Consider the following 25,747-nt stretch of genomic DNA (forward strand, 5'->3'; position numbering starts at 1 on the left):
CGAATTAGCTATTGAAGCAAAGTATGAACAATGCAAAGCACCCTTTCTTATCCCATCATCATCCTGTATATTTCTTCCAATAGGTTTTAAGTTCATTTCCCCCCAAAATGAAACCCAAAGTCACTTATGGATTGACATTTTGGTATGTATGTAATGTTTAATGTAAAGTGGCTTCATGCAGAGAACTGAAATGAGACACAGATGATTCATTTACACATTTATTGACTATTCTGCTTATTCTGGCAGACTGAAATGGAGAACAATGCCATTTATTTTACAGACATTTGACAGAAAATAAACAAGTATTTTGATGTTGAACAACTGTACAATACAGACTACCACATGCATATTTAAATGCTGATTGGTGCAGAAATATTTAGCTGATCAGCAAAAAACTAGTATAACCAAAAAATAAAAATAATCACATTTCCTTCTCATGATGTTAAAATGCAGCTGATATGGAAACATTGATACGAATACCATTATATGTGAAGTTCTATTAATGGTGCAAGATGGACAGCGGAGGGGTAGGGGTGGGGAGGTAAAGTGGTATGCTCTCTACAGAAAAATAAAAGGTGAAAACAAGACATTTCTAGTAAATACAAAGATGCAACAAAGCATGCATGATGCTGTTACCATTGCAAAATGCCCTTACAAGAACACTGTAATTTTCAGTCCTGCTCCATTCCTAAAATAGAAGTAATATATACAACAAAAGCAGCAGACTCTCCCATTTTGGATGGGGCATTTTGTAAAGGCAGATGAATGAGATTAGATGAGACTTATCATATATGCACATATCTCCTATCCCAAAAGGATGCTTTGTTTTTTAAAAAGGAGAATATGTTGTTAGTACTGTATAGCAGTTTACAGTGAAATGCTGCCATTCATTGAAAACTGAGCAATAGTAAAGACACAGCTATTGTGCCAGTACAATTTTAAAAAATACTGTTGTGCTTCCCTCCCCCACCACAGTATTTGTAGCATCCATAGAAGAAAACATTGTTAAGTAAACTCAGTCCATGCTACTGTAGATATGAAACAAATATGAGAGATAACATCTAACTGATAAACATGAAACAGTACATATTGAGTGGTTATTTACAGTTATCTCGATGCAACAGGCTAAGTGCCGAGTGCTGTTTGTTACTGAAAACTGATCTCTAAATGTTTAGATTTTTATCTGCATGGCTGGCATTGACTTGCATATGATGAACGTGGCTAAAGCTCTGAGAATATATAGAGGAATAACACTAAAACTCTGCCCTCCGCCCAGGGATGTGGGGATGCAATTCTTTCTCTCTCCAATACTCTGACCTAGACAGACAGGAAACCACTTTGCCTGAACCCCAGTAAATGAGCCAATCTTTTAGTTTCAGCTTGGTTTGGGATATTGCTTTTTGAGGGTCGGCTTACTCAGAGATCCCTGTGTGCAAGCAGAAAGTGTTTCCACTGACACACGGCTGCGCTGATTTTTCATCTGGCTGTAGCTTGCTCTGGAGAAGCCACTCCAGGGGGACCCTCTCAAAAGCAAAACAGCACCCTTAAGATGAACAGAAGCGCTTTCTGCCATCACGTGGGAATCTCTGGACCCAAGGCTCCATCCCTATTGTGAGAACAAATCTGAAACTCCCTGTGTAAGCAGCATGATGAAGTGAACATACAGGGAGACAATGGAAAAATTAAATAAATAATAATTTCCTGTAACACCCAATATGGAGAAAAGCCTATCCACCCTTTTTTCCCAGGACATAAATATACATGGTTGAGAAGCTGATTCTCCATCATTGTCCACTTATGTAGTAGCCATTTACATTTAAGACATGGGCAGAAAACACTCTGCAGGCAGGTTGTGGTCTTGTTTATTATAAATCAGAAGCAGCTCCAAGAGAGCAGCAGCCCGTTTGCTTTCATGGCCAGCTGTGGCTTCTGTGGAGTTGGATTTTGATCAGCCCTATGCCTATATTTTTGGACTACAACTCCCATAATCCCTGACCATTGGCCTGACCATGCTGGCTAAGGCTGATGGGAGTCCAACAGCATCTGGAGGGCCCCAGACTGTGGAAGGCTGATCACCTTGTTACATAATGTGAGTGTACAGAAGTGCTGTCTCCAAACTAATACTGCTTGCTGTCTCAGTAGAGTCTGACACTTAATGAACAGTATTTTGAGTGCTACACTGTGTCACTCGGAGCAATCACTTAGACCAGTGTTTCCCAACCTTGGGTCTCCAGCTACTGTTGGACTACAATTCCCATCATCCCTGACCATTGGTCTTGCTAGCAAGGGATGATGGGAGTTGTAGTCCAAAAACAGCTGGAGACCCAAGTTTGGGAAACACTGACTTAGACCACTGTGTCCTCTTCGAAGATTGCTCACTCGTTATAATAAAGGTGAGAGGCTGCGTTGGCCAGGATCCAAACAGATTCATGCATGAACAAAAAGAATGTCACGTGTGTGTGTGTGTGTGTGTGTGTGTGTGTGTGTGTGTTATGTGATTTGCATTACATTCCAGGGATTTGTTGATCCTCCAGGCACCTTTCTCTCTGTGTGTTTGTGCTGTGCTTTAAGAAGCAAAAGTGGGAAAGGGGTGTGTGCAGCTCTTCTGATATTTCTCATAGTAAGTGAGCTGCCAAGGTGGCATGCACATATTTGTTTATCTGGAAGAAGCTCCATTTCACTGCTGCTATGACACTGGGCTTGACCAAAGATTAGTAGCTTGATACTTATGCATATGTAAAAGAGGAATGGGAAGAGTCAAGTCCCTAAACAAAAGTCCCCAAAGTGCTCAGGCACAGGGGGGATACAAGAAAGTAGCCTTTAGGCGTCAGCACATTGAAACAAACCCCCAGCTATTACAAAAATGCCAGGCATACTTCTGTGCACCTGCTTTGGCTTTTGCAGCTTGATGTGCTACAGCAGGCTTCCTCAAACTCAGCCCTCCAGATGGTTTGAGACTACAGTTCCCATCATCCCTGACCACTGGACCTGCTAGCTAGGGATTGTGGGAATTGTAGGCCAAAAACATCTGGAGGGCCAAGTTTGAGGAAGCCTGTGCTACAGAAACTTGCAGGAAATGGAGGTGGGCAGCATCCCAACATGAAATGGCTAAAAAAGGAAGGAAGCCAAACGGGTGCTGATTTGGGGAGGAATTTTTTTTATATGCGCTGTGCTCAAGACAATTGCAAAGTATAGTGTTTCTGGGCTAAAATAAATAAATAAATTTGCACTGCCTTGTTCCAAAAACAAATTAAGAGCATGAAGCCCACTAAGGGAACCAGTCTAACTCCCTCCTGGAAGGAGAGGAGCCACCACATCCAAAGCACCTGCCTCTCATGCTGTCCTGGGTGAAAAGTGAGGGCAATTGATCCCCCAGCTCTGTTATAGCAGAGAGGCCCAAATTAGAGTCACTGCTGGTACCTGGACTGGTTTTGGTGGATGCAAATCCTTTGCTGACCCAGCTCCATTATTCTCACCCCTCCCTTCCCAGGAATTGTCCAATTTCAGGGGTTTCTACTAGTTACCACTGGCAGGGATACCAGAGGTAGTAGCGTCTGCCTGCCTGTGCTTTCAGCAGGTCCTAGGGCAACATTTGTGGTGGTGAAGGATGCTGCCAGTGGAGCCAAGCAGAGGGACACTTCTGCCACATCCATACTCTCTCCATCACAGCGGGCCAGGTTTGAGGGGCTGGATTGCTTGGTAAGGCTGCAATTGAACTTGAACCCAATGGAGCTTAGGCAGACGGCTGTAATGTAAGCAAGCTTTTGCAGCTTGCTTCATTGGAATAATTCAGTGCAAATTCTTTTTGTCCCTGAGAAAATCTATGTATTAAACTGCATTAAGCACATCACATATCACTACAGAAAGGTGTAAACTTGGTTTGAACATCAAAGTGGGACACAAAAAGTGAATGTGTCCACCACTGGCAATGCTTGCTGAACAATAGCGCTTCCAAGTCTCTGACAAGCTATCTATCAATTGTACACAGCCGAACTCGGCTTGGTGAGTTGCCAGCAACACCACCTCCCAGTTATCACAGAACAAAGCCAAATCAGTGACCAAGTGCCAAGTCAGTGATCAGCTGAGTAGAGAGAAATGAGTTGCTTTGGAAAACTTGTGGCAAAGAGTCACAGGTTATTAAATATATCCCTTAGCATATTTGAATACATTTGTCTCCCCTTTAGGAAAATGGGGCAGAAGAGAACCCTAGACTAGCACTGCTGAAAAATATACTATTACCTTATAATGTCATATAGCTGGAAGAGCATCCTTGCTAAACTCTTAGTATGCAACCTTTTTGGCTACATCACACTTGGATTCAGTTGGTGAAGCTAGCCAGAGGATGGCAGTCTTAGCAGGCAATCCCCAAACAGCAATGAATGGGATTTTTTATGTTGGTTTCAAGAATAGTGGTGGATGGGCAAGCAATATAGGGTTGGAACAAAAGTCTTAACATTGACTTTTGTGACAATAGTTACCTTACTATACAAGCAACAGGTAATTAAACATAGCAGTAGTATGTTTTTAAACATGCCTTAGGTACTCACAGGTACTCTGCCTTTCCTTCTCCCTCTTGTTGCTGTGTTTCTTCCTGTACTGTGAGAGTTGTTCTCCATTTCCTTTCCTTTCCTTTCCTTTCCAAGTTTACTGTGACCAAATACTCGAAATGCTGTCACCAAAACTGCATTAGTCAGGACACAAAGTTTATGCCATAATAAAAATCTGTTAGTCTTTAAGGTGGCACTGTTTTTTTTACCTGTAATTTGAGTTTGCTTTTGAAGTACAAACAATGACTTATGTGATGTTGTAGAGCCATAATGAACATGGAGTGGTAATGTGATGTCAGATGTTGTTGTTCCATAAGATAGAAAGGAACAATCTATCACAGGGTAGCCAACATGGTGCCCTCTGCATGTTGCTGGACTAGAGTTCCCATAATCTCTGACCACTGACAATACTGACGGGTGGATGGGAGTTGGAGTCCAACAACATCACTTGAGCACCACATTCGCTGCTCTGGACTAAGTGTAGAACATATAGTTGCTTACAGGCTATCTAGATGGTATGCTATCTTTAGTAAAGCTTCGGTTCTTAAACCCATTTTAGGAAGAGGACACAATGTTTCTTACCCTTTATAGAGGCCCATATGTATGAAAATAAATGAAACACCTTCTCTTTCTCCACTATCCAAAAAAAGGTTCATGCTCTTGAGCTTGCCTCAAAGGCATCCTCTTGTGTTAATGATCATTTTTGTGTGTGGCACAAATGGAATTACTCCTAACAACATATGTGAGGTCAGATTCAGATAAGCTTAGAACATTTTTGTATCCAGTAGCAAAGGGCTTCCAAATTATTGCTTAATGGAAGTAGCTTGGGAGACAAAAAGTTGTATCCAACTAAGTTTTATTCAGGATAGACCCAATAAAATAAATGGACCTAAGCTAAGTCATGTTCATTAATTTCAATGTCTATTCTGAGTATAGCTAACACCGGATACAATCCAAAGTCTTGACACATATGTAGAATGAAGCCAGTACTAGCCAAGGGGAAGGAAAGTCAACATTTATCTCATATGGTATATCAGCAGGGCTCTGAAGATAGGAATAGTTTATTACATATGAAAAGAGCATATTTTAGCTTTGGATCCTTCCACCTATAGCTCATGATAGAACAGTCATGGTAGCCAACAAGTGTTTTCCCTGGGTAAGGATTATGAATGAAACTAGGATTTCATTGAAATCAGTGACCAACCTCCCATTTTCAACCGAAGCCCAAGGTTTCATTTAGCCTTTGGTTTTGTTCTTTATATGGTTGTCATTATGAAGACAGATCAAATAGGGCAGCATGGTGTTAAAAAAGTACAGAAATTGCAGAGCAATGTCTTTTAAAAGCTAGTTAGCATTTAGTCTCAGTCAATGGGAATATCTATCAATAAAACAAGAGACATAAACAAAGGAGGTTCATAAAATAAAATGGAGGTCATTGAAAAGGATTAAGCAGAATGCCACATAATTAACTTAAATCATATGCAGAAATATAATTACCTGGACAGCCATGAAGAACAAATGCATATTTTGAGACCTAATGACCAGACATTGTTTTTTGTTTTTTAAGAAATGACATTTAACTGTATTATTAATTCTTAAGAGAAATATCTGGAGATACTGTATTTAAAAACAAAGGCAAGTATTAAAATGGGTCTAAGAATTGGAAAAAAATAAAGATGACTTTTGCTGTGCTTGGTATTTGGTCCAAAAGACACATATTAAATACATGATGGTGACATTTCCTTACAAAAGTAAAACCTGAGAGTGACAGGATAAGGCCCAGTTTTCTCTTTGAAGGCTGTTGCAGCCAAATAGAAAAAAGAATGGAAAAGAAAAAAAGGAAAGGAAATTAAAGGAAAATTTCCTTTAAGAAAGCATATGAGAAATTTTGAATTCTGCTCAGCTATATTAGAAATTATTCTGTTGAAGCTAACATGAATTTTAAGTGGTCTGTACTGAGTAAAATCAGTGTAAGTGGGTAAGGTTTTATGTTGAAGAACTCTCCCCCCCAAAATTAGAATATTGTTTTTATTAGAAAATTAAAATTATTAAGCTTATAGGTCCAATATTGTTTTGTGATTTGAAAATATTTTTAATGCATTTAACAGCTTCTTTAAATTTGCAGAAATAATGATTCTACTAAAATTATTGGAATTTGGGTAAAAGGTACACAATTTGGAAAGTTCCGTTCACATGCTGTTTTATCTTATTGCAGGAGAGCTTTTATCCTATTGATTAATATAGAATGCATGTGATGGAAGAACATGAAGAAGAAATCCACAGAAGTTTCAAAAGATTTTGTTAATTTGTTAATTAATTGCAATAATTAGATATGAAAAACCCGATAGAGCAAAACTGCTCACAGCAAAGTCTGTATAAAACACCACTTTTGCAAAATTGAAGCAGAGGCTGGGCACAATGAAAAGATTGTCTACTCTGAGTTTTCCAACTTTGCTCATAAAGCAGCAATCCTTGTCTGTTGATTCAAGAAAGAGTAATCATGTTGGTATTCTGAAATTAATAAGTTATCTAAAATTGGGGCGCCTAGTGGTAAAGAAGTGGTGGACAAAAGCCACAGTACTCCTAAAGAGATTTTAGAAGCAAACTTACAACCACAAAAACTTCATTTAAAAAATAAGATATTAACAATAGTGCATACAGCAATCGTAACTGTAATACAAACTTTTGAACTTTTAAATATAAAATAATCATTTTTTTCATGGCCATTTGGCACATTTTATTGCCATAGAAATAATTTTATTATGTAACGTAATGGTGTCCTTGTCTTTGTTTTGATTTTGGCAGTTCTTATATCAAGTTTTCAATTTCTGGTCATTAAATCTTGCACAGTCTAAACAGAATTTTACTCAAAACTTGCAAATTTATCCGTGAAATCTATGCAAATAAAAATAATTTGAGCTATGATTTACTTCACAGATAGATGAGAAAACACTGTCATTTACTTAAACAAACAGCTTATACTTTATGAGCTTTTAAACAGAAAGCAAAATAGGTGAGATGCTTTAAGAAGAAGTTGCAATTTTGCAACATAAGTCTGTACAAATCCTCCAGGCAGCAAACTGTGAAGGAAGTACCTCTGTCCCGGGAAATGTATTTTCCACATATCCTTGATAACTGTAGATCTCCCCACAAACCCAAACTATTTACAAATGTATGCATTTTGCAGGCTCAAAGCACCTTGTTTCACACCATTATGAACACATGCATCGGCATTTCATCCTTTCATGTGCAAATTCCCAAAATTCATTATAACCAAGAGCAAAAAAAGTTAAAATATTTTTTTTAAAAAAGACTTATCTACAATCATTAGTGAAAGGACCAAAAATGTCAGACGTTGCAGAATATGGGCTCCTAAAAGAGCTCTTTATTTTACTCACTGTTCTTGCATCATTTTTTTAACTGATTTTTTCTCCTTTTTTGTTACAAAAAAAGCAGATTTTCCACTTTTAAATTAAACAGTACTTAAACTAATCAACTCTTCATGCCATGCAAAAATAACATTTTTTTTTTTTTTACTTCTGAGGCTTCCCATGTTTTAGTTCATAGGCATTACTAATTGTGGTTTTAAGAAATCAGTTTTTGTCATTATTGCTCTCCTGACTAGTCACATGCTGGTTTCCCGTGTGGGACAGTAGCCAGTTTCTCCAGGATTTGTATGGATTTCTGGGGAAAACAAGTGGTTTTCCATTTTGTGACCTTCTTGGCTATTGTCCCCTTTTACATCCCCCCCGGCACAGTAAATGTCTTGTGTACAGTTTTGCCCCAAGATTTTGGGGGAAGAAGAGCTGACTCGAGGCTCTTCTGTTAAATGGTTCCCATCTTTGTGTTTTTCCCCGTAGCAGTTTGTCTTGATATCCTGCTCTTTGTCATGTCTTGTCATTCCAGGAATCTCCATGAAGTCGTCTTCTTCTCCAGTGTCCATTTCGGTGAAGCTTCTCCTCTCTTTGGAAGGGAAAGTAAAAAGCTTTTGTTTTGGAAACAGAGAAGGGGATGATTTCTTAGGAATGCTCTGGCAAACCATGGAGGCATCGGCACCCAGCAAGGGCCTGTCGCCGTGTGGTGAATTCTCTTCTAAGAGAATGGTGCTGATATGCTGAGGAGGGGTGGATTGCATGAAATCTGCTGCTGTTGTTACTGGAAGTGGCCTTGCAGTGCTCGGTGGCGTTTGTGGAGCGCCACCTCTGTTTTCCTTAAAATTAACTTTAAGGGACCTTGCTTTTAATGGATTGCTTCCTTTGAGAGAACTTTTGGGACTTAACATGGAGCTGTCAAAGTGCAAAGGGCCATGAAGCAGAGACTGGGAGCCAGCGTTATCCATGTTCATGGCTGTATCAACTGGGGAGTACTCAAAGGTGACATCTCTGGGGGCAAACATTTTATCCTTGGTGTGTGATAAAAACTGAGAACTCTTTGCTCTTTGGTCTTCCAAATGGACAGAGTCAGGTGGGAACCTTAGCTGCAGGTGAGAACCAGAGTATGGGGGCAAGGGAGACCGATCTGTCTCAGTGAAATCGGTTGCACAGCTGGCAAAGCTATCAATGCTGGAAATGCTTCTCATGTCTGTCACTATGTCTCTGGGCCCTGACATGGATGGTTCTCCTTGCCCAACAACCTCTTCCATTTCAATTTCCTCCTCATATAAGGGAGGTTTCGCTGACGGGCCTTGGTAGTTGGCATTGAGATTAGGTTGAGACTGAGTTTTAGTAATTTCATTGTATAACATTTCGAGTTTCTGAGCACTCAAGTGTTGGGGGCTGGAGGCTGTGACAATATTGTTGAGCTTTTCGTTGGTATCTTGCTGGCTTACTTCCTGATATTTATTCTCCAAGGACTTATTAGAACTTGTTTCAGACATTGTCCTTCTGGCCCATTTCCACCGGCTTGGAGATAAGTGGTTATCGTCAGGGGTTTCCTTGGAGTTGGCTGCTTCCTCAGTCTTACCGGAATCCACGGCTACATCAATCAGTTCCATGCTGCGGGCAAAGGCATCTTTTAGATTCATTGAGACAATGCTTCCATTTCTTTTTGCTCGCTCAAGTGCCTCCCTTCGTTTAATGGCTTTCTCCTGCCGTTTTTGCTCCTTATAAAACTCAGAAAAATTGTTTACTATGATGGGAATAGGTAGAGCAATTACCAGCACTCCAGCAATGCAACACAATCCTCCAACAATTTTACCTAGTAAAGTCTTAGGATATATATCACCATAGCCTACTGTAGTCATAGTGATGGTGGCCCACCAAAATGATGCAGGGATACTAGTAAACTTCGTAGCATCTTCGTCTTTCTCAGCAAAAAATACAAGACTGGAAAATATCATGATACCCATTGCTAAAAATAATATCAATAAACCCAATTCATTGTAACTCCTCCTGAGTGTGAATCCTAAAGACTGAAGGCCTGTAGAGTGTCTGGCAAGTTTAAGGATCCTGAGTATCCTCATAATACGGAATATCTGAACAACACGGCGGACATTTTGGAACTGCAGCACACTTTTGTTGGATTCTGTGAGGAAAATGGTGACATAGTAGGGTAAAATGGCCAGCAGGTCAATCACATTTAATGGACCTTTGAAGAACTTCCACTTGTTTGGAGATGACAGGAAACGCAAAAGGTACTCCATAGTGAACCAAGCTATACACACAGCTTCTACATGTGCTAGCTGGGGGTTGTCATTTAGTTGTCCAAATTCATCAATTACTTGAAGCTCAGGTAGAGTGTTGAGTGACAAAGCAATGGTGGACAGCACAATGAACAAAATAGATACAATGGCCAAAATCTGTAAAACAAAAATAAGCAAAAAAAATGTAGTTAGCAAATCATAATGGATATTAGAAGTTCATCCTCAGAAATAGTGCACTAATAGGTTTGCAGGTCATCATATTCATCTCACTGCAATTAGACAAGATCTGCTATACCCAGTCACCCTGATTAGTTCATGCAAGATCCAGGATGAGGAATCTCTGGCGCTTCAGATGCCGCTGGACTACAGTTTCCATAATCCCTGACTACTGGCCATGATGGCTAGTGCTGATGGGAGTTGGAGAACAACAACTGGGGCTGGATCAAAACTTCACCCTCTGCAAACAGAAGAGCTCCTTCTGTCCACACTGGCCTTTTGATGGAGAAATCTCACTGGTGGAAGTGGGTGACCAAGGCAACTCACACCAATTTCCCTTTTCCCATGCAGCTCCCAGTGTTCTGGAGGGTCCTCCAACCTGTCACATAATATTTTCATAGGACCTTGTGGTCTAGGAGGGGAAATCAGCAAAAGAACCCAACTTCTGTCTGCTCAGAGGATGCTCCCACCAGTGGGAGTGAAGTTTGGGTTCAAGTCATACCGACTTTGGCAAAAATCCACCAACTTCAAACATATGTATAAATCAGACCATATTCTTAAGATGAACAATCATTAACATTTGACATATTAGAGAAATATATGTGATGGCATAGTTGTAGATATTTTGTGGGTGCACACACACACACACACACACACACACACACACACACACACACCACATAATTATCTGTCATTCAAGGAGTGTACATGATTCCCCCCTTTTTCATTTTATCATCACAATAACCCTGTGAGGTAGGTTAAACTGAGAGGCAGTGACCAGCCCTGGGGTGCCCAATGAGTTTCATAGCTGAGAGGGGATCTTAATCCTTGCCTCTCAGGCTGTAGTTCAACACTTTAACCACCATACAGCTCCACTGGGGCATTGCAGTTGACCTGGTGAGACAGAGCACTTGGATATAGTGCCCCAGGAATGGACATTACAGTGAGGCCAATAGCCTAACAGCAGTGTTCCAGTCCATAAAGTTTTAACATTTCAGATGCTAGCTATTGTGTACAATAAACAGTAAGACAGATGTTCCGAGAAATGTTCTATCAGCTGACATATTCCACAATCTTTAAATCATTTTCAGTTACAGCATAAGAAGTATAGAGGTGGGGGAAGAGAAAGAAGCTCAACATCCTTTAGCATTTCACTTTTTATCACTTAATTCAATTATTTGAAAGCTGAAAGAAAATGGACAGCCTTAAGATTACATGAGAAAATGTTATGCTCAATGAATTTACCGAAGTGCAGCATTTGGAAATGCAATTTCTCCCCTTCAGAGAAAACAGTAATTTTCTGTTTTCCATGAAAAGTACAAAGGCAAACTGTGTTCTGCCTTGAATTTCAGTTTGGACTTGTAAAGTACCAAAACATACATATCCTTTTATCCCTATTTTTGGAAAATTGTTCATTTTAAGCCATCTTGTTTCCAACGACACATAGGTGTAAGCAAATACCCACGTACCTACCTACAGTGGCTGCGGTCTCAGGCATACTCATCTGGGAGTATGTCCAATAGAGCTCAGTGGAGCTTATCTCTGAGTAGACAGGATTGTGCTATAGGTTAGTTGAGCTTAAACCCATCACAATAAACGGGTCTTAAGTCATGACTAATTTGTCTCATTGATTTCATTGGGACCTTAGTTCAACTTGTGGGAAATTGCAGTCAAACAGGCTTGCAGGCTTTCCATACGCATCTGGTTGGCCATTGTATGAAAAGGATGCTGGACTAGATTGGTTTTTGCTCTGATCCAGCAGGGATCCAATTTAATAAGCGTTCATGTAGCAAGAGCCAGAAGTGTTCCCTCCCTGTGAAAAAAAAGTTAGAAAAGCCCCACAGCTATCAGGGTTGGGGGAGCTATGAGTACAGTATTGTTGATGTCTCGCACAACAGCTTCACTTTATTAATGTTACACTGCAAGGCAGCTCTCTTTCAAAATATGATTGTTCTTATTTTCTACTGTTTTAGTGGCTTGCAATCTATGTTTCCCATTTAAAGAAGGCAACAAAATATGTTTCCAGTATTTCCCTTGGATTATTTAATGTCAGGAGAAATATTGGTTAATTTTACTTCTTTGTTTTACTAGGAGATTCTGCATGCAGATGAGACATCTCTTCTGTTGTGAGTTACGTTTCATTCCCCTTACAAGACAGCAAAGTATGGACAGTGTTAGGAATATTTCCAGATACAACTCTGTCTTTGTGAAGTAATTTGTGAATGAATAAAACCCCTTTCTTTCTCCGTAGTGTTAAATATTTAGTACATCTCAGTAATCTCTGTTGGTACATCTCCAATTTTTAACTGGCATTAAAAGCTGGCTTTGTTCCTGTGCACCTAATTTGCTTCTTCATCACATCCATCACTATAACAGAACAATTTCAACATCATTATATAGAACGGGAACAGGAAGAATGGAAATATAAAAGATGTAGTACAACAGAAATTCCTCCATCTCTTTCACCTATGCAAGAATTTTCAAGATATAATCAAATTTAAGTCACTATGATTAAAACACAGTCAATGTAATGAGCTGGGAAAATGAAGTTCAAACTCAAATATAGCAAGTATAGTACAAATCAAGCTACTGTTCCCCTGCCCCCAAAAGAACAGAATTCTTCCTGATCAACTAACCTATATGTTTTGTTTTTTCATTGTTTATATCCTGCCTTTCCTCAGAGGAGCTCAAGGTGGAATACATGACTCTCCTCTTCTCCATATTTTGCTCACAACAACCCTATGAGGTAGGTTAGGCTGGTCAAGGCCATATGGTGAGTTTCATGGCTGAGTAATGATGTGATCCCTGGTCTCTCAGGTCCTAGTTCAACACCCTAACCATTACACCACACTTCACTGTACAAGCTCCTTTGCAGAACAACAAAAATGGGTTTCTGTCTCATATCAAAAGCTGTAATCTCTCCTAGTATAAACACAGCTGCGTACACAAAAAGGGATCATCCCATGTCACAATAGTGTTCTCTTCCCTTCTCCTTGGTACGTGCACATGGGGGTATACCGACTGCTGTACACCAACAATTATCTAAAATAGTACATCTTGGCGAATGAAAATGTACCACTCATTGACTGTCACATCAAAGAAAGCTCAACAACTTTGGTGGATCCCCCAAATCCTGGCTATGCCCATGACTACAACTCCCATCATCAACCATTGACCAATGATCATGGGTGATGAGAGGTGTAGTCCATAACATGTGAAGGATGCCATGTTGTCTACCACCTTGCTGAAGCTATGAAGGTTTGATGCTGGAGAGTCCCATGGATTGCAAGAATATCAAACCTATCTATTCTTAAGGAAATCAGCCCTGAGTTCTCACTGGAAGGACAGATCCTGAAGCTGAGACTCCAATACTTTGGCCACCTCATGAGAAGAGAAGACTCCCTGGAAAAGACCCTGACGTTGGGAAAGATGGAGGGCACAAGGAGAAGGGGCCGACAGAGGATGAGATGGTTGGATAGTGTTCTCGAAGCTACCAGCATGAGTTTGACCAAACTGCGGGAGGCAGTGGAAGACAGGAGTGCCTGGTGTCCATGGGGTCAAGAAGAGTCGGACATGACTAAACGACTAAACAACAACAACACTACCTGGACAGGAGACCACCTAGGAACGCATGTATGCTGCCTTGGGTTCTGTGACAGAAGAAATGTGGGCTATAAAAGTTAGAAAATAAAAATAGAATTCAGATATATCCACTGACTTTTTGAAAAAAGCTTTGATACTGCTTTTGGTTCGTTTCATAAACCTAGTGGCATATTTGTAAGTAAGCAATACACTATGTAGTTTTCCCTTGCTATTTTGTCAACTTATGGCAGCAGGATTATGAACACTGGAAGTATGCATCATCAATATTACGGTGAAATATTAAGTCAGATGAGGTAATTTTTATTTTGTTGAAGAATGGGAGGCTGTCTAGACATAAAATCAATGGCATTATGATAAATGAACAGGAGGTACTTAATGTGCAAGATAAGTCATCTCATTTGAACAACTTGGGAACAATGCTAAAGCCTATTAAGTCCAATGTGTGCTTCTCCAGTAGCTTTATTAGAACTTGATGCCAAATGCCATAGCAGCAATTGAAAATTAGATGCTAAATACCACACTGGCAGCAGGAAATTAGTAAAATGCAAGCTTAAAAACATCACATAAATAATTTAAAAAGAGCACTGGGCAGAATATATGAAATAAATTAAGAAATTACAAGCAGTCACCCCCTCCATTTTTAATATATTTGCTGATTTTTTTAAAAAATAAAAAAGCTGTAGTGTTATAAGCTTTGTGACAGGCAACCATTGCCAGCTATAGATTGGTGATAAAATAATGTGCATTCTTAACTTTTGGTTGATAGGTTGTTGCCTAAAGAAAATGTTGTCTCAAACCATTTGGTTGTAGTGAATGTTAATCCTAGGCCCACTGTAATTAAAGTGCATGACTAAATTAGGCCCCTCAGTTCAATGGGTCTACTCTAAGTAGGACCAACACTGGAGACAACCTAATGGTCCCAATCCACTGGAAGTTTGTTGTGCATAGTTGATTTCCAAAGGAGTGAAGTATGATTGCAGAGCTCTGAGGAAAACTTTGTGCAGTAGTGTGATTTTGATTATGTGTGACGAGGTCTTGTTTGTTTGTTTGTTTAGATCCATTCTAGAATCTGTACAGCTGTAAACTGCTCCCAAATATGAGGAAATGTTGATAATGCTGCAGAAGTACATGATGTTTTTGTACCCCTCCCCCCAAAAAACATAGAACTGTTTCCCCATACCAGTTCAGAGTATGGTGCAATATGACATAGACACTACTGGACCATAAATACTTTTATCTATCCAAATTCCCACATCTGACATGAGAACTTTCAATCCACTGTATCACCCCAGCTCTACTATACTTAGTCTGCTATAGGCACTATTAATACAGCTTTAGTTTATCATTTGAATCTTGGGCTTTGAATTTTCTCTTTATTCTTATTTTACACTCACGCTCCCATTTAGTTCAAGGTTTCATAAATCAACATTCATTTTTGTCATCTCTGTCTATTGTTAGCCCCAACAGATGCACAATAATAGGCACACTACGCTTGAACCTGTCCTAAATGAGTATGTGTCATTATCAGACAGGTTTCCTTGTTCAACTACATTTTAAAAGTATGATAGCTACAAAACTCCACCATTATTTTCCTGATCTACACTTGGCTGATTCTTCTGTCTGGCTGACAATACTTAAAGTTAACTTCAAGCTTCCAGTCCATATTAAAAGACTGCAATCCTAAGCACACTTAGCAAGAGTATGCTCCAATAAACACAATATAAATTACCGGTACTTCTGAGTACATATGCATAGTTTTGTACAGAAAGGCAGGATGCCTCTATGGCACTGCCCCACTCTACCAGTCATTCCTGGTTAGTATATTTGAAATGATATATAGCTAGTCAGCAATTTGCAAGTAATTTCTGACTAGGATGGTACCTTTTAAGGCCGGTGGCTATGGAACATGCAGATGTAGTTAGGAAGATGCTTTAGGGTGGGTATCCTTTCATATTAAGGGGAACATTAGGCTAAAACTGAATAGCCTTTATATGGAGGAGTATTCAAAGATACTATTCCACATCTGCAGTCTGAAATGGTACTAACTCAATGTAAGGTACCCCGTGATCCTGTTGACTGTGCAGTTTAGTTCTTATTGCCTTCCCTTTTGTTGAGATCATATCTATTTTATGTTTAGTATTCATATGAAACACTATATTCAGCACATTATCCTAATGTCACTGGACCATAAACCTAATATTTTAGCCTATCAGTTCAACTGTCACAAGCTATTTTCTGACCTAAAGTATTTTGCAAATATTTCTAAAGCCATTTCAGTCAATGACTAAATGAAACAATGCATACTATCTGAACTTAGACACTGTGAAATGTTTATGCATTGCTAAATCTATATCCTTCTACATGTTTATGGTTACACACACTGCATTTTTCATGGCCTGGTGATGCTCACCTTGAAGAAAAAAGAGATCTCATTGTTTCAGAAGAGCAAGTCTGAGGATTTGTACATTGCATCTAAATGTACTGGTGTTACACTGAGCCTGTCACCAACAGGAGTGTCATTACCATAGTAAAGGTGATCTCACAAGTAAACCCTATGGTGGCTTCCAAGAAAGTTTCTCTGTTTCTACCAGCAGATGTCTCTATTATACCATCTTGGCCTCTCATCCTGGAGACCACTAAGGCCTCTTTTTAACACTGTAATTGCAATAATGTATATATAAATATCTAACATATATTCAGCAACAGCTGTATTCCTTGTTGAATAAAGCTAACTGTAGCATAATCTCCTGTGCCACAGGCCTCCTAGCTGCAACCACAGAGTACGTGCAAGCTGAAGATCCTTGCTTTACTTCTTGGCTCCTTTGACATTTGGGAGGTGTCCGTGGAGATAATAAATTCTCCTAATACTCTTCTTCCTTTTCAGCATCTGCCTTTTCCAGACTACTTTATGGTAGTCTCCTCTAGTGCCATCTTTCCCCTCTCCAGTCATTTCAGCACAATTCATTTGAGAGCCATTGCTTACTTTTAAACACACACAGAGGAAACCATTCTGTGTGCAAACATGAAAATGCAGTGCCTATTTGCACTTCACCATTGCATGCTTGACAATGTGTGCATGCAATAAGGAGGCAATGATTCCATGCTGTGCATTGATCCTGTGGCAGAGATGCATTTTCTACAGAGTAATGTCTGCAGTGGCGCTCTCTCTCTCTCTCTCTCTCTCTCTCTCTCTCTCTCTCTCTGTGTGTGTGTGTGTGTGTGTAAAGGACCCCTGGATGGTTAAGTCCAGCCAAAGGTATTCCATTACACCAGAAGCAGTTTAGACATGCTGGCCACATGACCTGGAAAGCTGTCTGTGGACAAACACTGGCTCCCTCTGTCTGAAAAGCGAGATAAGCACTGCACGCCATAGTTGCCTTTGACTGGACTTAACTGCCCAAAGGTCCTTTACCTTTATCTACCTTACAGTACCTAGAACACTGCTGGCACTTAAGAGTGGGAAACAGTAGCAGTAGTGACTAAATCAGTGCAAGACAAGGTCATCGGATAAAAACAGACTTAATAAATATTCCAATAGTCACAAAAAACACTATTAGTCTTTAGAAACAACCCTTTTGTTATACTTACATTTTCAGACAGCCATGTCTGTTGAGGATGAGTTTATAATACATTTATTTATTTTGACTGCCAGCGCCTATCGACAATGACAAAAGTTCCTAGTCCTTCATTCAGACAGGGACCTTGGGAAGATGTTTGTTGCATTTCTGCACCCAGTGGTTATGCAAGACTAGCAGCTCTATATGAAATGCTCCTTTATGAAAATGTTGTGACTTATCATTAAATGCAACTTAAGATATCTGGAAGCATAATGACAAGAAGATAAAGCACTGGTCAGGAAAGCTCATAAAAGCATTCTTTTTTATTTTTTCAGTTTTTGACCAGTCATTGTGAAGAACTGTAATTACAGGATGAAGAAAACTTTATGAAAATAAGCATGTATGCAGCAGAAAAGATGATTAACATGCAGGACTTCTGATTTCTTTTCTTTTTTTGTCTTTGAGGGGGGCCTAATAAGGTGTAGGAGGGTTTAGAATAAAAGACATGTATATATACAAAGGGTCTTACTGTTTTTGACCAAAGGTCTATTTTATGAAGAGGCAGCCAACATGGTGTCATTCAGATGCTGTTGGATTCCAACTCCCATTAGCCCCAGCCAGCATGGCCAAGGGTCAGAGATGATGTGAGTTGCAATTCAACAACATCAGCACCGTGTTTGCTAATCCTGAGCTAGTTTTATTTATTATATTTATATCCCACCTTTCCTCTAAGGAGCTCCAGGCAGCACACAAGATTCTCCATGATTTATCCTCACAACAACCCTGCAATGTAGGTTAGGTTGAGCGATGGTGACTGGCCCAAGTCGACAAAGTGAGCTAGTTGGCTAAGTAAGTGGGGATTTGAACCCTGATCTCCCAGGTCCCAGTCCAGCATTCTAACCACTACACCACACTACACCACTTGAGCCCTCCCTCAATGTTGTTCAGCAAATGCGATTCAGCAAATGCTGTTCAGAGTTATATTGCCTCTGAACACAAGCGTTCCATGTTGCCACCATAACCAACAGCCATCGATTGCTTCATCCTCCATGAATCTGTCTGATCTGCTTTTAAAGGCATCTAGGCTAGTGGCCACCACTACTTCTGGAAGCAGGAATTCAACAAATCATGCATTGTATAAAATGGTATCTCCTTTTTCTATGTCCTCAAACTACTACCTGTGAGTCTCATGGGATGACCCCAAAGCTCCAGATGTATGAGAAGGGGAAAAAAACTTCTCTGTATCCACTTTTCCCCCGCCTCATTTTGTTCTAAACTGTAAAAGCCACAAATATTTCATCCTCTTCTTCCAAGCCCCTGATCATTTGGGCTGCCCTTCTCTGCACCCTTTTGATATCTGAACTGAACTAGTATTTGTTTCCTGGAACGATTATATTGGAGAACATTCATCTGACCAGGGAGTGTGTGTGTGCCACAGTCTTCTTTCAGGTGTGTATGTGACTGTAAACCACAAGTCAGGAGAGGGCTTGAGGGATCTGCTTTATGTTTTACTAGACCCAGATAGCCACTGATTGGAGTCAGGGACAAATGACATATTGTTGTTGTTTAGTCGTGACCAACTCTTCGTGACCCCATGGACCAGAGCATGCCAGGCACTCCTGACTTCAACTGCCTCCCGCAGTTTGGTCAAACTTTGAATTAAAAGTATTAAGTGTGGTATTCAACTAAATAACTGCAAGTGGAACAGGTTCCACTTGCCCAATGGGATTTCCTTTCCTCTCCTCCCCCTGTGCTCTCCCAAAATCTGCTTGAGAGGATTGGGGAAATCCCCAGAACAGATTTAAGGGGTGAGCAGTGGGAGGAAAGAGGCTGAACCTTCTGCTGTGCAAGGAGAAATTCTGCCACTAATGGAATATTCCGTTTAGCACTGTTTTGAGTACAGCCCATGGGGCCTTTGAACACAGGGACTTCTACTGAGTGACAGATCTGCGTTGAGCTCACAGTTCTCCCATAAGCAAAATTTATTTCTGGTTACCCCAAGTTTTCTTCACTTCAGCAGCTTAATTTGGTGTGGATGTGCCATTTTGTTGTTGCTACTGTCAAACAACTGGGAGCCAGACATCTCTGGTGATCTGCTGCAAATCACCTAGAGATCCATCAGTACATTCCAGGCTATATTCCTCTCACCCCTATCATATGTGGCTCCATCTTTGGAATGGTCGTGGTTCAGTGGGAGAGAACAGGTTTTGCATGAAAAGCTTCTAGGTTCATCCCCAGCCTTCTTCGTAAGGCTTGGGGACCACCTGTGCAGAGCTGCTGCCTGCCAGTGTCAACAACACTGAGTTAGATGAGCCAATGGACTTGGGGCTTTCTTTTGCATTTGGAAGGTTGCCAGAGGTTATTGAAAAGCTTAGGGTGGCTTACCTTGCATTTTCTCCATATTGCCGGGTTTGTGAAACTGTTTTACTAATTGGCATCTTACTGCATGCCTCATTTAGGTTTTAAGTCCTAAGAACTTCTAATGATGTTACCAAGGGCATGTCTTTGTAACTTCTGTGATGAAAGGTTTCCAAGCTCATCACCAATTAGTAACTAGAAACAGCCATACTCCTAAACTGATGTGGCCATTAATTCAAATATTCCTATATTCCAGGTGAAGGTTGTTGGATATTCACAAGCAGACCAATAGCTATGAATGCTGTGAACAATGACATTTAGATTCTACCTGAAAAGAGGTTCATTTTTTGTGCGGCAAAAAGGGTAGTTTCTTGAAAAGGCACGGCTGTCATACTCTAATAGTTCTTGATATGGGGTCCACTGGGATAGCTATTTTATTTTCTCTTGGTTGGGTGAAGACTTGCCCCTCCACAAGTGGAAGGGCTCCTTCCATTTACGGAAGGAAGCAGAGCCCAAGGTAGACCCATGGGAAGAAGGATGCTCAAATCCTAGCTCCTTTCTGCCTTTCTTGAATGGCTCTGGGCAAGTCTCATCAGTTGCCCATATGCAAAATGCGAATGCTAAGGATGTCCCTCCCATGGTGAGCTGTGAAAATGTGTTCTATGTGTGAAATGAATTTTATATTACTAATTACTTAAATGAAAATGAGGAGTAAAGTTAATAGCACAAACAGAACATTTGCTAGCTTTATTTCTTCTTTCAGTTTTGCTGCCTTGTTTTTTCTTTTAATGGTTTGTATTCATTTTATAGTATGAGCCAAAGCGTGGTATAGAAATGAATGAATGAAACAAACAAACAAACAAACAAACAAACAAACAAACAAAATTGTGTCAAAGAAAAGCACATGTGGAGTGTGTAAGATTTTGAATAGTGCTTTTTATGAATGATTTGGGCAGCGGTGGGGGCAACGATATATAATTCAACAAGACATAAAGCAACTTCTGCGGATATTCAGTTTCAAAGCAGCTTGATTTGGATAAGAAACTTTCACATGCATAAAACCACATAGCAGGCGAGAATACAGTTTCCAAATACTGTAGTTCTCACGAGTGAGTTTTATTCCACAGAATAAGCTGTACGTAGCACTGAGAAGCTGAATATGTGATACAATTTCAGTGTTGGATTTCTTCCATTCACACTTGGTCATCAAAATATGATGGACTGGATTCAGGTCTACCACACATACTTAGAGTAGGCCCATTGAAATCAAGAAGATTTATGTTTTAATGCATCTATGCTTAAGTATGACTAAGCATAGACTGGTCCCAACCCCGTGTCATTAGCGTGAAGCAGATGTGAACACAACCTTCTTGGTCAAAGTTACGCAGCAGAAAAGGTCTAATTTCTAATATGGCACAGGACTAAATGGGAACTTGTGTACCTTCTTTATTTAAATGAAGCAGAATATCCTGATGAATTCAACCTCAGAATGAGGATGCAAAAACCTCCTTTTATGCAAATATATTGCTGCTTTTCTTCCATCCCGTTCATTTTCCAGGCATGAGTCAGGACACACACATTTACTCCTATTTATTTTTCTCCTGCATTTCATTTCTATATTTTGGAACTTGATAAATTACTTAAATTATTTGCTTATCAGCCTGAGTTTTAAAAATGAGGTGCATTTTTCACGTCTCCTCCTCTACCAAAGGCTTAAATGAATAAATCAATTTTGGACTAATGTATGATTCCGCCTTATCCAGAATGAATCACTAAAACCGAAACAACATATTAACCTCTTGGAACCAGAGGTTGGGATTAGCATATTAGTATTTAAGCGCTGTGAGCTTCAGTCCCTCAGACCCTTGGGATTAAACCGTAGAACATTTGTTACCCAGTATGTGTGAAAGCATTGGCTGCACATGTTTACAAGCATATGCAGCAGCATGCGGACTGTATGCCTACAGAGTCTGGGCCACTGCTCTTCAGCTCTCAACATTCTCAGCCCCAAAACAGTGTTTCCCATACTTTTTGATGCCTTGGGTCTTTACACCACCCTGAAATAAAAGGAAGTGTAGTTCATGTTTGTCCTAAAAAAATTACATATAGTATTTTTCTAAATTAGCTCCCAGAACAAAGGGCAGGCATTCTCTTTGCATTTGGGGGGCTAGGTCAGTTAGTATCTGGTCTGTACTAGCTCCTTGCACCCTGCTCTTCTTTTTGCCCAATCAGCCAAGGACCCTAATATAAGAGCATGTTTTGGGGTTTCTCCCATGCTTAGAAGCCTGGAAATATGAAATAAAAACAGATTCACATTGAAATGGGTAACTGGGAAAACAAGCATCACTGATATCCCTGATATTTTGCTCTAGCTATCCCTGAGTTTCTGGACTTCATAGTTACAAAGAACAACTTGAAAATTAAGGCTGAGGTTTGATGACATCTTAGAAGCTGTAAGGAGGTGCCAGGTTGATCAACAAGCCATCAGGGGTTGGAAAGACAAATACAAACTGATACGGTTTTCATCCTTCATTATGATTCCCATCTCATTTGAAGATAATTTGTATTTTGTTTTAGAACTGGATGCACATACTCCTGGCTATCAAACTGTGATGCATTAAGAAAATAATAACAGCCCTGCTGGATCATGCCAAAGACCCCCTTAGTTCAGAATCCTGTTCTCACAGTAGCCAACCAGAAGCCTATGGGAAACATGCAAGGAGGATCTGAGTGCAACAGTGATCTTCATACTTGTGATTTTCAGTAACTGGTATTCAGAGCCATATACAACCTCTGGCAATGGAGGTACAACATAGCCATTGTGCCTAGTAGCCACTGAAAGCCATATCCTCCATAGATTTGTTTAATCTTCTTTTAAAGCTATCTAAGCTGGTGGCCATAACTATATCATTATCCAATCTGACTAAAAAGAAATGGGTACTGGAGTTACATCGACTCATGAAGGCAGACGTTTACTGCAATAGAAACAGTGCCGTAAAATCAAAATCTTTCTCCCAACTAGCACCACAGGGTCTTGTGAAGAACTACTTTTTTCCCCTGAAGGGAGCAGAGTAGATGCTGATAAAGCTTCTTCTAAATGGACAGTAGCCTCTTATGTTTTGTTTTCGCATTTTTATTGACAATCGTTGTAATAATAGGATGGGTACACCAGCTTTCTCTGAGTAAACTGAAATAAGAAATGGAACCCATTTGGCTGTTCCCAGAGGATCATCTTTGTATGCTATAGATTGTAGATATAAAATCCTTCCATATATAAAGTTGTTTAACACACATAAAACATACATAAAATGAAGATGACCTATTAGCCAAAGCAATATAACCCCTCACATCACAGTAGTACTCAGTCAGACTTAAATTAGTAAATTAGAACAGGATATGAAACAACAACAAAAAGAGGTTTTTTCCCCTGTGCTGTGGGATGGAACATGATTTTTGGAATAACGGATTATATTTATGGAGGCAAGTCAAATGTTGATAAGGTGACTCACCTTGGCTCTCACAGTCCTGTCACCCTACAGTTGACTGTCCTTTAATGGCTACAACACAGAGTTGTCTGGCTATACCAGCTGTTTCTGAACATCAATAGGTCTCTATTTAAATCTGCATAGTTAGGTGTGAAGTTGAGATGCTGTCTCGAAAATAGAAAGTCTGTGTTGGATTTTCTTGCAATATAGTTTTTTTAACAAGAAAAGGAATCAGTGAGAAAAGTTAACAAGCATAGGAGTGCAATTCTTTAATGTGAGAATGTAATTAAAAGGATTGCATATTCATTACTATAAATATGTGAAAGCTACAACATATAATGTGCTCATCAGAAGGGATTTAGATGGACACCTGATACACAGCTGTGCTGGACAGTCCAGCTGTGTGAAGGATTCAGCCCACTCTGCTTCCTTTTCCATTCATATGACACAAAGGTTAATTGTGAGCTAAGCAGTGATTTCTGGTATCAGCATATGCAGAAGCAGCATGGTTGGCTGGCTGCAGAGTGTCACATAGCTGTCCTCCTGATACTGGCATCACTGCCACCCACTTGTATGGGGGTGGGCTGTGGAACGGTTGTACTGGCAGAATGGGATACCCTTAGAAAATACAAGGCTTTGAATATGGTGGAATTTTCAAGACAGAGAACACATATGCCATACATATCACACCACACCACACCACACCACACCACACCACACCACACCACACCACACCACACCACACCACACCACACCACACCACACCACACCACACCACACCACACCACACCACACCACACCACACCGGGATACCATACAAGAGCACTGTGAGGTCTTATGTTTCAATGAACACATTTTTTGCTCTGTAACATGGCTTCATGGTACTGATTCAGAACTGACCTCAGAGAAAAAGCAGCTCCCATTGATATTGATCATTTGTTTGTGAAATAAGGAAGAGGAATGTTATGGTTAGCCTTTCACACTCCCCCCCCCCTGAGTTTTTGGTAAAATGTGATTTAAGATGCCCATGAACACCCCAGGTCCTGGATCAGTCATGCGAGTCCTGGGAAGTCTGTTGGCCTTCTAGGACAAGCAGTTTTGTGGGCGGGTCCTGGGCTGTTTTAGTGAACCGGCAAATGGCAGGCCAGATTGCCTGTCTGTTGCCAAATTGGCCAATGGTGGTAGGACTTTGCGGGCGTTCCCTGGGTGTGGGACCAACTGTCCAATGGTAGCACTTGGCCCCACTCCCAGGGCCAGGATATACTGTGGGCCTACCAGGCCAATTGGCCTCTATTTTCTTTGCTGGTGGGAATTTTCCCATTTTGCAAATTGGCACCAGCCAACTGGTTTTCGCCAACCTCATAGCAATTGTCACAACTTTGTGAGGCAGACAGGCATTGGGTAACTATAGATCTTGGATGGAGGGGAGATTGTAGCCTCTGCCTGACTCTTCACGAGTAAGGGTATCCTGTTAAAAGGATCTGGGAGGAGTGGCTACTGTCCGGCGCTGAGACAGAGGCTAGGCCATACCACTCCTCCAACAGGGGCCATTTGGGGGATGCCCCAATTTGATATAGGTCATAGAGCATCTCTTCCAGTTGGCTTTACCCTTAGAGACACTGCCAGCAGAGGGGCTGGAGTGGTATTCGAGTGGCTTATCCCAATGCCCATGGCCCAAACCTTCACATCTGTAACCAATAAAACTGTGGCCTTATTTAATCCCATAAAACCAAAATACCGTGTATTGTCTAGTTTTTTAATCCCTGGAGAATGTCATGGGGCCTTGACATGTAAATATATGCACATCATGACATCTCTAGCAAAGAACACCATGCTTTCAGCATTTGCCTGCTGCCAGTTATCAAGTGCTGAACATCAAGTGATGATGAATAAAGTCGTATGAATGTTTGCTCAAAAGTATGTTCCACTATGTTCAATGGGGCATTCTCACTAGAAAATGGGCTCAAGATTGCAGATTAACCATGTATGAATGAACCGCTCAGAGTGGCTGGGGCAACCCAGTCAGATGGGTGGGGTACAAATAATAAAATTATTCATATTATTAATAATAGACTAGATGTATATGACAGACAAGAACATACGCTTCTGAACATTTGGTTAGTTCATTGTCTACTCAGTGCTCTTTGAAATCTGTGGGAAGTAAGTGTTCAGATTACCAGATCAAATATTTTGGCATGATCCACAAGGGCAACATGTGATCGTAAGACAATATATGCACAGTTTTATTCCTATTGTTGGTTTATGCCTAGATACATTCAGAGCAGAGTATAAATTTCAGATTCCAAACAGAGTAGGCATGCTTGCAAAGTTGCACATGAG

The 25,747-nt window shown here is 40.3% G+C and overlaps 1 protein-coding gene across 2 annotated transcripts in view; it reads right to left on the bottom strand.

Annotated features, from left to right (window-relative positions):
• Positions 1-493: 493 nt before the first annotated feature.
• The window catches only part of KCNB2 (potassium voltage-gated channel subfamily B member 2), a 236,327-nt gene continuing 211,073 nt past the window's right edge, over positions 494-25,747 (bottom strand). For both annotated transcript variants that reach the window (XM_081874118.1, XM_081874117.1), the window contains 2 exons: positions 2,346-10,344; positions 494-2,200 (listed from right to left, as the gene is read on the bottom strand). In XM_081874118.1, coding sequence (XP_081730244.1) covers positions 8,173-10,344 — 2,172 coding nt within the window. In that variant the 3' untranslated portion in view covers positions 494-2,200; positions 2,346-8,172. The remainder of the gene's footprint in view (positions 2,201-2,345; positions 10,345-25,747) is intronic.

Source organism: Podarcis erhardii, assembly GCF_964252035.2.
Source record: "Podarcis erhardii genome assembly, chromosome: 8".
Classification (NCBI taxonomy): Eukaryota; Metazoa; Chordata; class Lepidosauria; order Squamata; family Lacertidae; genus Podarcis; species Podarcis erhardii.